General features: G+C 41.0%; 1 protein-coding gene across 1 annotated transcript; it reads right to left on the bottom strand.

Annotated features, from left to right (window-relative positions):
• Nucleotides 1-9,781: 9,781 nt before the first annotated feature.
• Nucleotides 9,782-12,485, bottom strand: LOC146368152 (tripartite motif-containing protein 16-like). The gene has a single exon (XM_084913682.1). The coding sequence runs from the start codon at nt 11,907-11,909 to the stop codon at nt 10,245-10,247; it is 1,665 nt and encodes a 554-aa protein (XP_084769808.1). The 5' UTR covers nt 11,910-12,485; the 3' UTR covers nt 9,782-10,244.
• Between the last annotated feature and the right edge of the window lie 979 nt (nt 12,486-13,464).

A 13,464-nucleotide genomic window follows, 5' to 3' on the forward strand; every position in this document is an offset into this window, starting at 1 on the left:
AGCCTTCGTAGTAAATCTTATCCCACGGGTGCTATAAGAATGTGGCTTCTCACCTGTGTGAATTCGAATGTGTTTAGTCAAGTCTGACGTCCCAATAAATCTTTTCCCACAGGTTCTACATAACAGACACCCTGTCTACTTTTGAGATTAGGCTTAGGTCAGTACTGTTGGGGCAGTTAGCATTCTTTGTATGTTTTACTGTCTGATGGCCTCTTGTTGGTTTACATTATGGTTAACACTAGAAATACTGACTTTTTTTTTCTGGTGCAAGTCCCTGCCACTAGATTTACTAACCCCGCGCAAATTTGCGTAAATTCCATGAACCTTACACCTACTAGCACCCCAATATATATATATATATATATATATATATATATATATTAGGGGTGCAACAATACATGTATCGGTATTGAACGATTCGATACAGTGCTTTCAGTTCGGTATGCATATGTATTGAACAACACAAATTTTTAAATTTATTTTATCAACTTTTCTTCTGACAATGCTGTCTGTGTTGAGCGCTCAGTGGATCGGCGTTCGACTACTCCGCCTAGGCTGCACTGTCGAGTACAGCGCCAATGAGCGCAGTGCAAGCTAGTGAGACAGAAGCTAAGCTCGTTGCAACATGGCAACTGCCTTAACGCTACCCGAAATTGAACCTCCCCCACCCTCATTCAGATCTGGCGTTTGGAACTATTTTGGTTTTCATGTGAAGTATGACCCTGATGGTAAGCACGTCATGGACAAAAGTAAAACAGTATGTCGGATGTGCCACGCAATGCTCAATTACATGGGTGGGAACTAGTGCGTTAGCGCAGTTTGCTCGTTAACGTGTTGACGCCGTCCAGCCCCACGCACGGGGCGATCCGCGGTAGCTTGTTAACGGAGATTTGCCATGTTGTGGCGTTAACGTCATTTCAGATTAACGCTGACAGCACTAGTGGGAACACAACGAATATGACTGCACATTTACTCCGACATCATCCTAGTGCAAAGACAAGTGGAAGCAGACAAAAACAACAAGCACGCATGCTACAAACTTTACCCGAGTCATTTAGACAGCCGTTAGCACATGATTCTCCTTATGGGGACCTGATATGTTTAATATGCTGCTGAGAGTATACCCCAGAAGAAGCGTATAGTATAGCTTTTATTTTGGAAAGAGCCATTTCTCTGTAATAAACTCTCTGTTAGCTATCTTAGCTGTTCCCAGGACTGCACTCCTCTGGACAGAGATCTCCGATGTTATTCCCGGGATCTGCTGGAGCCACTCGCCTAGTTGGGAGTCACCGCACCTAGTGCTCCGATTACCACGGGGACCACCGTTACCTTCACCCTCCACATCCTCTCGAGCTCTTCTCTGAGCCCTTGGTATTTCTCCAGCTTCTTGTGTTCCTTCTTCCTGATATTGCTGTCATTCGGAACTGCTACATCGATCACTACGGCGGTCTTTTTCTGTTTGTCTACCACCACTATGTCTGGTTGGTTAGCCACCACCATTTTATCCGTCTGTATCTGGAAGTCCCACAGGATCTTAGCTCGGTCATTCTCCACCACCCTTGGGGGCATCTCCCATTTTGACCTTGGGACTTCCAGGTTATACTCAGCACAGATGTTCCTGTACACTATGCCGGCCACTTGGTTATGGCGTTCCAGCCTGCACCTGGGGTCTTGCCTGGTGTGATAGACCCCAGCCTCTATGGATCTTGTACTCAGAGCTTGTTCTTGTGCTGCCATGATTAGTGCCTCTGTGCTGTCTTTTAGTCCAGCTTTGTCCAGCCACTGGTAGGATTTCTGGATATCAGCCACCGCCTCTATCTGCCGGTGGTACATACCGTGCAGGGGCCTGTCCTTCCATGATGGTTCCTCGTCTCCCTCCTCTTTCTTGGGTTTCTGCTGCCTGAGGTATTCACTGAGCACTCGGTCAGTTGGGGCCATCTTCCCAATGTATTCTTGGATGTTCGTTGTCTCATCCTGGACTGTGGTGCTGACACTCACCAGTCCCCGGCCCCCTTCCTTCCGCTTAGCGTACAGCCTCAGGGTGCTGGACTTGGGGTGAAACCCTCCATGCATGGTAAGGAGCTTTCTTGTCTTTATGTCAGTGGCTTCTATCTCCTCCTTTGGCCAGCCTATTACCCCAGCAGGGTACCTGATCATGGGGAGGGCGTACGTGTTGATGGCCCGGATCTTGTTCTTACCGTTCAGCTGACTCCTCAGGACTTGCCTGACCCTCTGCAGGTACTTGGTGGTTGCAGCCTTTCTAGCGGCCTCTTCATGGTTCCCATTCGCCTGCGGGATCCCCAGGTACTTGTAACTGTCCTCTATGTCTGCAATGTTGCCTTCTGGTAGTTCAATCCCCTCAGTTCTGACTACCTTCCCTCTCTTCGTTACCATTCGACTACACTTTTCCAGTCCGAACGACATTCCAATGTCATTGCTGTATAGCCTGGTAGTGTGGATCAGTGAATCGATGTCTCGTTCACTCTTGGCATACAGCTTGATGTCATCCATGTACAGGAGGTGGCTGACAACTGCTCCGTTCCGTAGTCGGTATCCGTAGCCAGTATCCGTAGCCAGTCTTGTTAATGATCTCACTGAGGGGGTTCAGGCCTATGCAGAACAGCAGTGGGGACAGAGCATCTCCTTGGTAGATCCCGCACTTGATGGTGACTTGTGCTATGGGCTTGGAGTTGGCCTCTAGTGTTGTACGCCACATCCCCATTGAGTTCCTGATGAAGGCTCTTAGGGTCCTGTTGATCTTGTACAATTCTAAGCATTCCAGGATCCAGCTGTGGGGCATTGAGTCATAGGCCTTCTTGTAATCAATCCAGGCAGTGCACAGGTTGTGCATCTCACTGATCACTGCTGCCGTATTGTAGATCAGTTTGTTAGTGTCGGTAATCGTGGTTGTAGGTATCGTCCGTAGTGCTGCATTAACATCATCTAGCAGACCTTCTGAGGGTACTTCACGTAATCTTGGTAACCGGCTACGGGGGATCCAGGTTTCAAGCTTGGCCTGAACAGCGCGACGAAGGCTAGACGTCTCATTTCACAAGCCTCTCACTTCCGCACTTCTCGTACTTATAGTACGCACCGTACGTAGTACGCGTAGTACGCGTAGTGCGCGTACTTCAAGCGTGCAGACCCTGAATTGGGACACAGCCATAGACCATGCCATGGTCCACCTAGGGTGAGCAGGTGTCTGACTTTATGTGGGACTACACAGCGCTCAGTCCTTGTTTCCCTGTGCCACACACACATTGAGCCAATGTCCAGTTTTTTTATTGACTCTAGTTTCTGTCGATCGGTAGGCCCACAAAAAAACCCTGTACAGGAAGTAGATTTCATCTCTCTGATAAAAGGAGTTCTAATCCCTGATCCTATGAGTCTGACCCAGTAGATAATATTTATATGATCATATTTATGCCTTTGTTGTTTCACAAAGGGTTAAAAACATTCACAGGTTGGACTGTGGTTCTCCTTTTAGCGTCTCTGCTGGAATTTGAACTGTGAACCTCTTAGATCCAAACTTCTGAACTGCTCATCTCACAGAGGACAAAAGGGAAGAACCCCGAATCTCTTCTTCACCTCACTTTTATACCTGCTCACCCTTTCTCCCCCCCTTCCCTCACTGGACGCCACATCTTCATACTTGGGCCAATCAGGTTGTTGACATTTGATCATCTGATGTCCACCCACACCTCATCTCTCTCTCTCTGATTTACAAGATTTAACACAAAGTTTAAACTTTAAAATCACTTCATTACATTTTCTTTGTTATTCTTAACACAGAAAATTCACATTCAAAAACTTAACACAGAATAAAACAGAGTAGCCCAGTAGTGGGACATGGTTCCAGCAACTCTGATGGTGACGGCCCGTTTGAAGCTGAAGCTCCGGCACATGTGTCAAAAAATCAACACACTGCTTCAGAAACGCTGTGCTGAGGCTTGGTTTAGAAATATGATATACACATAATTATAATGATATAACTTATAGTATATTATATATAAACGTACCAGTCTGCTTGTTAATTACATAATCAGGTGGAGGCAGTGACCTCACAACCTCCTATTAGCTTTAAGTTAAGGTTACTTTATTTATACCCACAGGTAAATTTGCTTTACAGAACAATGATAGCATTTGGCCTCCCTTCACAAACACACACACCTAATGAAACCTGACAAAACACATATTTAGTAATTAAACAAAATGAATCAAATCAAAAACAATTCTTATTGAGTTCAGTGACAGCAGCAGGGACAAAGCTGTTTTTATAATGCTTTGTCCTGCATCTTGGAACTAGAAACCTCCGTCCTGAAGAAAGAAGCTAAATCCACCCCGTAGAGGATGGGAACCATTTTTAAGGATTGATTAAGCCATCTGTGGTACCTGTTTAGAGTACAGGGAGTCTAAACAGGCCTGTGACTCATCTATCAGACGACTGGACCATCTCACTAACTAATTCAGTGAATTTGTCTCTGTGACAGAGGTCTGACTGAACCATGCCACCAAACAAAAAGATAAAACAGACTCAATAAAAGAACAAGAAAACAAAGTTAAAATCTTTCGGTCGATGTGGAAATGAGCAAGTTTCCTGAGGCAGTAAAGGCACTGGTGACCCTTTTTACAGACCGATTTGCAATAAAAGTTCAGTTTTTCATTGATTATGGTCCCAAGATATTTATATGATTGCACTTGCTCTATTTTCTGACCTTTAATTAAAGTGACTCTGTGCCCATTTTGTTGTTTCCTAAAATCAATAACCATATCTTTTGTTTTAGATATGTTCAATTGGAGATAAGACTCCTCCCACCACTGAACAAAGTCATCAATGATTGGACCGTGGTGAGTTTCACCCTCTTTCAGTAAGCTGACAATAACAAAGTCATCTGTAAATTTAATGATGGCCCTGTTTTCATATCTGCTCTGACACATGTTTGTAAAGAGAATGAATAATAAGGGCGATAAGAGACACCCTGGAGGAGAACCTGTGGAGGAGAACACTGGGTCAGACAGAACCCCATTTATTCTCACTCTTTGTGACCTGTCAGTTAAAAGATCTAAAATCCAGCAAAACAGTTTTTTCCTGATTTCAAACTCTTCTAAAAGTCTTTTAATTAAAATATGGAGCTGTATTGTATTAAAAGCTGAAGAAAAATCAATGAAAAGAAGTCTTGCAAAAGTCCCTTTACTCTCTACATGTTTAAGAATCAGATTTAGTAGAGTCAAAAGCGCGTCCTGCACTCCTCTGTTGGGCCTGTACGCAAATTGCATTGGATCCAGCTGATATTCAATCTCTTCCATAATCACATTTCTGATGATTTTTTCAAAGACTTTCATGACAACTCAGGTGAGGCAACAGGCCTGAAGTCATTCAGGACGTTTGGACGACTAGATTTAGGGACATGAACGACGACAGCTTCCTTCCAAAGCGAGGGCACATTTTGTATTTGAAAGGATTTATTAAAAATAACCTGAAATTTAGGACTGAGTTCTTTAGCACAAGATTTAATTAGGCGGCACTAATGTTATCAGGGCCCTGGCTCTTGTTCACATTAACTGTATGAAAGGCCTTTTGGACATCGCTGAGTTCGGTGATGAAGTGTTGAGTATCTTTCAGTTTCTGTTTCAGTTCAGAAGAACTAAAATGAGCATAAAGCATATTCAAATCTCTGTCTGACTTAAAACCGTCTACAATGATCTGACTGCTTCTCTGGGGATTTTGAAACCCTGATATGGTTTTCATACAAGTCCAGGCAGACCCAAAATTTTTTGCAGCAAATTTGCTTTCAAGAAGGTTTTTGTAGATCTGTTTTGCTTTCAAGAGCTCGATTTTCAAGTCTTTGGTGACTGCCTGAAAGTCAGTAACAGCCCCCTCTTTAAAAGCCTGTCTCTTTTTCCTTAAACAGGATTTGATGCATTTGGTGACCCATGGCTTATTGTTAGGGTACACTTTAGCACGCTTAAGGGGTATAATCATGTCTTTACAAAAAACTGCATATGAGCTAACATCCACCAAAGCATCAAGACTGAATAAAAACTTCCCAATCTGTAAATTTAAAACATTCCTGCAAGGTAAGCACAGATTCTTCTGACCACATGATTGATTGATGATAACATAATTTTTTCACCCCCCAAAAATTCATGTTCAAAGCAACATATCAGCCCGATTTCACACAGAACTGTCACATGACATCAAACACAAGCTGTCAGCTCTGCAGAGTGGGCAATCATAATGAAGCAGTTCATTATAAGCTGCAGACTCAAGCTGCTCTTCATATATTTGTCCACCAGATGTCACTAAAGAGGACTGTGATGAAAGCTTCGAGTAATGAACCGTTTTTCATTACAAGCTTGGCCAACTGACTACAATCTACAATAAACTAATATGGCTTTTCAATCCTCTCTTCAATCACTTGGTACCACCAGGAACCTTTAAATGGGCACTCAAGCTGCCTGGAGACTGTTTTGTCGTGCACATCAGAGAAACCACAGGTAAGACAATCTTATCCAAAAGGTCAGTGTAACAGTATTGCTTTCCACCAGCTTAACCAAACTTCCCACACTAACTGAAATTTCTTTTCCCAGGCAAACATTAAACTGCAGCAGCTGGAAAACTGAAAAACCTAAAGCCAAATAATCAATAAAACATAACAAACTTTTGTATGAGTGAACATTGATAAACTGAGCATAATTAAACCTCAGTGAAACCACATATAAGTTCTGGTAACTGGCACATCTTTATGTTTCATATGTTGTTTTATATTTTCACCAGTTTCAGGTGTTTGTGCGACTGTGTTAACCATCAGTAAAACCACATATAAATCACACTTCTGTGTTTAACAATTACAACACGTGATGCTGTTTTTCTGATTCAGGATTATGTGTGTGATGAGTTGGCCACACAGTTCTTATCTTTCTGCTTCAGACACACACAAAACTGCCGAGGTTGAAGCTTCAGTCTCTTTCTACCCCAGGTCTCACCACATTTCCAAAATGTAAACTCTGAGTCTCATAAGAAATGTGGTTCAAAAAGATGTGCTGATCTATGAATGCATCCTTACTGAAAGCTAAAGATGTCCAGCAGACAAAAACAGCAGCTGAATGAACAGTTATCATGAGAGCGAGTGTACAAACACTATCACAGGAAATAACAGAAATAAACTGTAGTTTCCATTTATACCTGTAGTATTTTTTCAGCTCCATGTCATCTTCCAATATGTCAAAATATGATTTCATTGTATCTTAAACAAATACAAACTTCTTTCTTTTCCCAGAATTTAGACAAATGAACAAAAAATAAATGATTATTTATTTAGGTATTAAAATAGGAAAAATCAGTTAGAATTAGCGTACCATTAAAACAAGAAATTAGCACAGAAATGCCAAAAGACAAAAACAGAACAATAAAGTGTCTTTAAAAATGATTCAAAAACAGTTGTAGGAGCAGTTTTATGAACCATGTTCTGTTAATATACTGACTAACCAGCAGCAAAACTCTGACTCAGTGTTTCCATCTGTGTTTATTTCCATCTTTACAGTCAGGCATAAACATCTCACAGCAGCTGGAAAAACCAGTCAGCACACTTTAGAGGAAAAAAGTGAAAGTTTATGTTCAACTGTAAAATATTCTCTGTAATGTAAATTGTTCTGCTCTCTGACAAACCATCAGAGGTGCAGCACGTGTATCATTTGGTGTTTGAAGCAGAAACAAAAGCAAAGAGTTAAAGGAAGACACATTTGAAGAAGAAGGAAAATGAAAACAAGACGTCACTGAGCAACAACCTGACAGAACGAGAGCCAACAGTTTACTATCAGAACTGAGGCTGATCATTAACAGGGAGCAGCAGGTAACAAGGTCATCAGCAGTGGAGCAAAGTATGGAAGTAATACTCAGCTTCATATTTGAAGATACTCGAGTATCTTAGCTGCAGGTCTGGAACAATGGTTTTATTTCCTTTCCCATTAAACATCTCACACAGCCCCTCATCTGTGACCCTTAGCAAACCCACTGGATATCTACCTGTACATAAAGGAGATCAGATCAGTTCCATCTAGACCAGCTGTAACAGGAAAATGCTGCTTACACTTTGATGCATCACTTTCAGTTTGTCATATAAGACAATATATCAGATTGAGGCATTATTTTCCTGCAGTGAGTAAATCTACTTTGTACTTTACTCTTTTCTTTTAGGTAAAGGGTCTAAACAGTACTTGTACACTGTGGAAATCCCATAAGAACGTCTCCTGAACTCTGAAAAATAACAAAACAAAGACTAATAGGAGGTCATGGGTGCTGATGATGATGATGAGGAGGAGGAGGAGTAGCATGCATTTAAAAAGTGACTGATGTCCTAGAATACAACAGAACAGTGTCTCTACAAACTTATGAAAACATGACAGTCTTGCATTAGTTTGTATTCTTATGATTTCAAAAAACGAGGGAAAAATCTCCTTGAAATCCACAATTCCTTTTTGTTATTTCTTAGTGTGTGACGTATTTTATTGCCTTTATGATTGGTGCAAACAGTTTCCTGATTCATAATGGAAATAGATTTTAGACACAGGAGGAACACGCAGTGATCAGCAGGAGCAGCTTGGAGTCCAGTCTTCTTCACACTGAGGAGGGACATATATGCAGGAAGAGTTGTCATAACTGTTACAACCACCAGATGGCGAAAGAGTCCCACTGCAACTTTAAGCCATGAAGGATGTGTCTTGATGTTTGCTTGTGATAAATCTGCTTTATGTGAGTCTTTTTCAGAAAGTAACAGTAATATGTCTGATTATATGTCTTTAATCAGTAAAGTCTCGCTTTGCTAGCAATAAATCAATAAATAATAAAATTGTAAACATGCAGCTGTATGTTAGAAGTCAAAGGGTCCTTAAGTCTTCTGTAAATTGACGGGGATCAAATGAAGGACACAAGTATCTGTTCTTACTCTAATAAATGCTGCTTTAATATCCAACAGACTATTTTCCTTCCTCATCAGCAGTAAACAGCTCGACTGCGTCTGTGCATTTGTGTCCTCCATACTTGTTTACACAGACATCTCAGGCTTGATGCCACGATGCAGTGTAGAAACCTGACAACCCTCTGACTCATGTTCAAATGTTCAAGGACATTTCTCAGGATCATGTATGACCCCTTTTTGACATTTGGACTTTCATTAATAATATTTGTGTTTCTGAGTCATTTTTGTGGAGACTTCTGTCCAACGTAGTGTCCAAATGAAGCCTGAAGCTTTTCTTCACCCTCTTGTCAGATGGTCAGCAACAAAACTCTGTTCCAACCAATGTCTGATAAGAGATGAGACACAGCAGCTGAGCAAATGATCATTTCATGCTGAAGACATCCTCAGACAGAATTAAATACATACATAAATACAGCCTGGTGCCAATAACACAGCTAATGACACTGCTGTATCACTGGCTTTACTGATTAAAGACCATATCTGAAGGAAATCTTTCAACACAACAGAAAGTGACCTTTTAAACCTGTGACACTGATGCTGCATTCAAGGACCATTAAAAACATCTGAAAGGACTTAAGAACATCAAGAAAATGTGACTTGTTTCTCTGTAATGAAGCTGTTTTAGTGAAGAAAGTTGAAAGGTCACAGAGCGACTGCTGAATCTTCTGCTCTAAACATGAACTCTGAACTTTGTGATGCTTCAGGAGGAAAACTGCTTCAGTTATTCTCTCAGATTAGTTTCATATTTTCTGCATCAGATTTGAGTGAGATCCTGGAATGAAGACAGAAGAAAAGACTTTGTTCAAAGTTTGATTTATAGTCAAACCTTCCAGTTTATTCACACAATAAAACATCAACACAATATATGAATTCATTCATTAAAATCACAGTTTTTCCTCATTTGTTTGATGATTTTGACAAAAACAAACACAAACACACACACATGGTCTGCCATACTCATAAAGAGAAATGTCGACATTTTTCAATACAAATATTCCAGAAACATTTAGAGGATAGAGAAGTTTACATTTTCATGTGGAGAAATATTTTAGTAAATCAAAATGATGATGAGCTGTGATAGCCTCCATAAAAAGTCACAGGAAAGATCTCCTTTAAAAACTCAGAAACATCAAGAGAACAACTAGAAGATGTGGAGGTACCACCCATAATGTTTGACTGACAGCTGATCTCTGTGCAGAAATGATGGAGAGAAAATAAAATGAAACTAAAATACAGATTTGAACCCACAATATGAAAGACTTCAGTCTATTTCAATTTAACAAACTCAGCAGTATCTTCAAGTCCACTATAGTAAACCCTCAGTCCAGCATAGAGCGGCTGAGTGAATGTGGTCTGGACTCTGTGGAGGAGAGTCATGGTTTCAGAGACGCTGTAGAAGGACAAAATACCTGCTCTGTGATCCAGGTACACTCCTACTCTGGAGGAACGAGGACCTGAGACAGGAGTTTGGATGTTGTTGTACCAAAATGTATAACTGTTGTTGTCACAATCTAATGCCCAAGATTTGTCATTATGTCCAAATACACATTCACTCCCTGCTCTGCTGATATTCTTGTATGCGACTGCTACATAAGCTCCTCCCCCTCTCCACTCCACCTCCCAGTAACAACGTCCAGTCAGACTCTCTCTACTCAGGACCTGAAACCATACAGTGAATCTGTCTGGATGATCAGAATAAGACTGTTGTTGATTCATTGCTGTTGCTTTTCTGTTCCCCTCTGATAATAACAGATATGTGTTTGCTGTGTTTGGATCCAGTGTGATTTCACGTGAATATTTTAAGAATTCAGCTCTGGTCTTTGGCTCTGGTGGATCTGACAGTAAAACATCCACTTCAGTGACTGTCAGTGAGATGTTTGTCCATTCCTCTCTCAGAATGTCCTGTAGTTTATCTCTGACCTCTGACACAGCTGCTATCACATCCTCAAAGTAGCTCAGAGGACGGATATTGATGCTGGATGAGTCTGTAGACTCACTGAGTGCTGACAGTGAGGGGTAGTTGTGTAGAAACTGGATGTGATCCTCTGTGTGTGAGAGCTGCTTCAGCTCAGCATCTTTCCTCTTCAGCTCAGTGATCTCCTGCTCCAGCTTCTCCTGAAGCTCTTTGACTCGACTCACTTCAGTTTCCTGCTGGGATCTGATCTGCTGCTTCACATCAGAGCTTCTTTTCTGGATGAGATGGATCAGCTCAGTGAAGATCTTCTCACTGTGCTCCACTGTTTGATCAGCAGACTGATTGATGGCCTCCACCTCCTGTTGAAGCAGCTTCACATCTTTCTCTCTGTCCTGGATTCTCTGCTGGATGTTTTGTCGACTCACCTCCAGCTCTCTCTGCCTCTCAGTCCTTTCTGCTGCAGCTGAGACTGTGTCGTGGCCTTTATGTTCATCCACAGGGCAGAGATAACAGATACTCTGCTGATCAGTACGGCAGAACATCTTCATCACCTCATCATGACGAGAGCAGATGTTCTCCTGGAGCTTCTTGGAGGGCTCCACCAGCTTGTGTTTCTTGAATGTAGGTGAATCATAATGAGGCTGAAGGTGTTTCTCACAGTAAGATGCCAGACAGACTAAACAGGACTTGAATGCTTTCATTTTTCTTCCAGTGCAGAAATCACAGGCCACATCTTCAGGTCCAGCATAGCAGTGATCAGCAGGAGCAGCTTGGAGTCCAGTCTTCTTCAGCTCCTCCACTAAATCTGCTAACATGGTGTTTTTCACCAGGACAGGCCTTGCTGTGAAAGTCTGTCTGCACTGAGGGCAGCTGTAGATTTTCTTCTTTTCCTCTTCATCCCAGAAGCTTTTAATACAGTTCATGCAGTAGCTGTGTCCACAGGGAATAGTCACTGGATCCTTCAGTAGATCCAAACAGACTGAACAGCAGAATTTTATTTGATCCATTTGATTCATGTGCTGTGCCGTTTCACCGTCTCTCAGTGACTGTCAGACAGTTTCACTTTCTCTGAACAGAAACAACCTCTGTGCTCTGAAGGGAAACAGATCTCTGCTCTTGTTCACCTCCTACAGGAAATGAGGCTCACCAGCAACTGCATTTACACCATGTTGTTTAGACCCATCCTGATACAGACACATCTGTGAAGGGAGGAACTAAAGAAATATTCTTACAGAGCGACCAAGAGCCAATCACATGATGCAGGGTGTGTTATGTTGATTACAACATGCAGTAACAAGTCTGTCCGGGTTGAAGTTTAATAGTTTATCTGTACTTAGTGCCTTGAAATGTGACAGTCAACACCCAGCGAGTTCATTCTATTTTTCAAAAAGTTCAGCAAAGTTTAGGATGCTGTGATGAATAAAAATAAATGACACTTTATATTTTGACATTTTCTAATCTTAGTTCATTCTCACACTTACAGAATGATGCATGGGAACAACTGACTCCACTAAATCAAACCTATGTTCAAATGAAATTACTGTACAAGACAGGCAGCAAGCTTGATTTCTTGAGGTTTTTTTTTTTAAATAGTAAAATATGTGTAAAAATATTTAAAAAACAAATACAGATAGTGTTCTAATTCTACATTCTTTAGTAATTTTTCCTGTGTACCACCATGGATTTCGAAGCAATACATTAATATGTGCTTTAAATGCAGACACTCAAATATAACTCAACATTCACACTGAAGATACACAGTAGACATAAGAATCAGTTTTCATGCCCTTTATTTTTTCTTTCATTTAAAATCTTTGTGGTAAAGATCATCATAATTACCCATTAACTTTCATGTGCAGCTTAAATGTTTCACTACACTGTTGGCAGCAAAGATTACACCGCAAAGCCGATTAAACTAGAAGCTAAACGACTCTTCAGTCCTCTTTTGAAAGCAGTCTTCAAATGGGGACAAGCATTAACTTTTGTCATAAACTGTATAACCACCAGATTGCGATATTAGCTTGTAAGTAATAAAACGGCATCAAAACAAACCTCTAGTTCTACCTGAGACACAGCTCCTGATCGAATGATTATTTCATGGGGAGGAGATCCTCAGACAAAATGAACTTAAATACAGATTAATAACAGTTTGCTAAAGATGGAAACTCACTGCAAGGACAGAGTGCTGCGTTTTTTCACTTTGACATTTTTGTTTTCACGTTGAACTTGAACATTTTTCTGTTATTTTGCAAATTCTCCTATTTTATATATTTCAATAGAAAACTCGGGAGAAATTCTTTGGTAAGTTAAACATTTTTTGGCAATAAAACTGTTTCTGAGGGCAAAGCCAAATATTCATCCAATTTCACCACCTGAGAAACATTCCCCATAGCAAGCAGGTTTCACAAATTCTCATTTCTCAAAAATCTGCCAAAAGTCTTTACACGTCTCTTCTGTTAATCAGTGTCTAAAAGTGAATCGACACTTTTAAGGTGTATTGCTACTCTCAAGTGTCAGTAAAATATTTAATCTATTTTTACATGTTTTTGTTTTATGAAAGTATGTTTTGTG

This window comes from Perissodus microlepis, chromosome 18 (assembly GCF_051167445.1).
Source record: "Perissodus microlepis isolate ML-2025 ecotype Zambia chromosome 18, ASM5116744v1, whole genome shotgun sequence".
Classification (NCBI taxonomy): Eukaryota; Metazoa; Chordata; class Actinopteri; order Cichliformes; family Cichlidae; genus Perissodus; species Perissodus microlepis.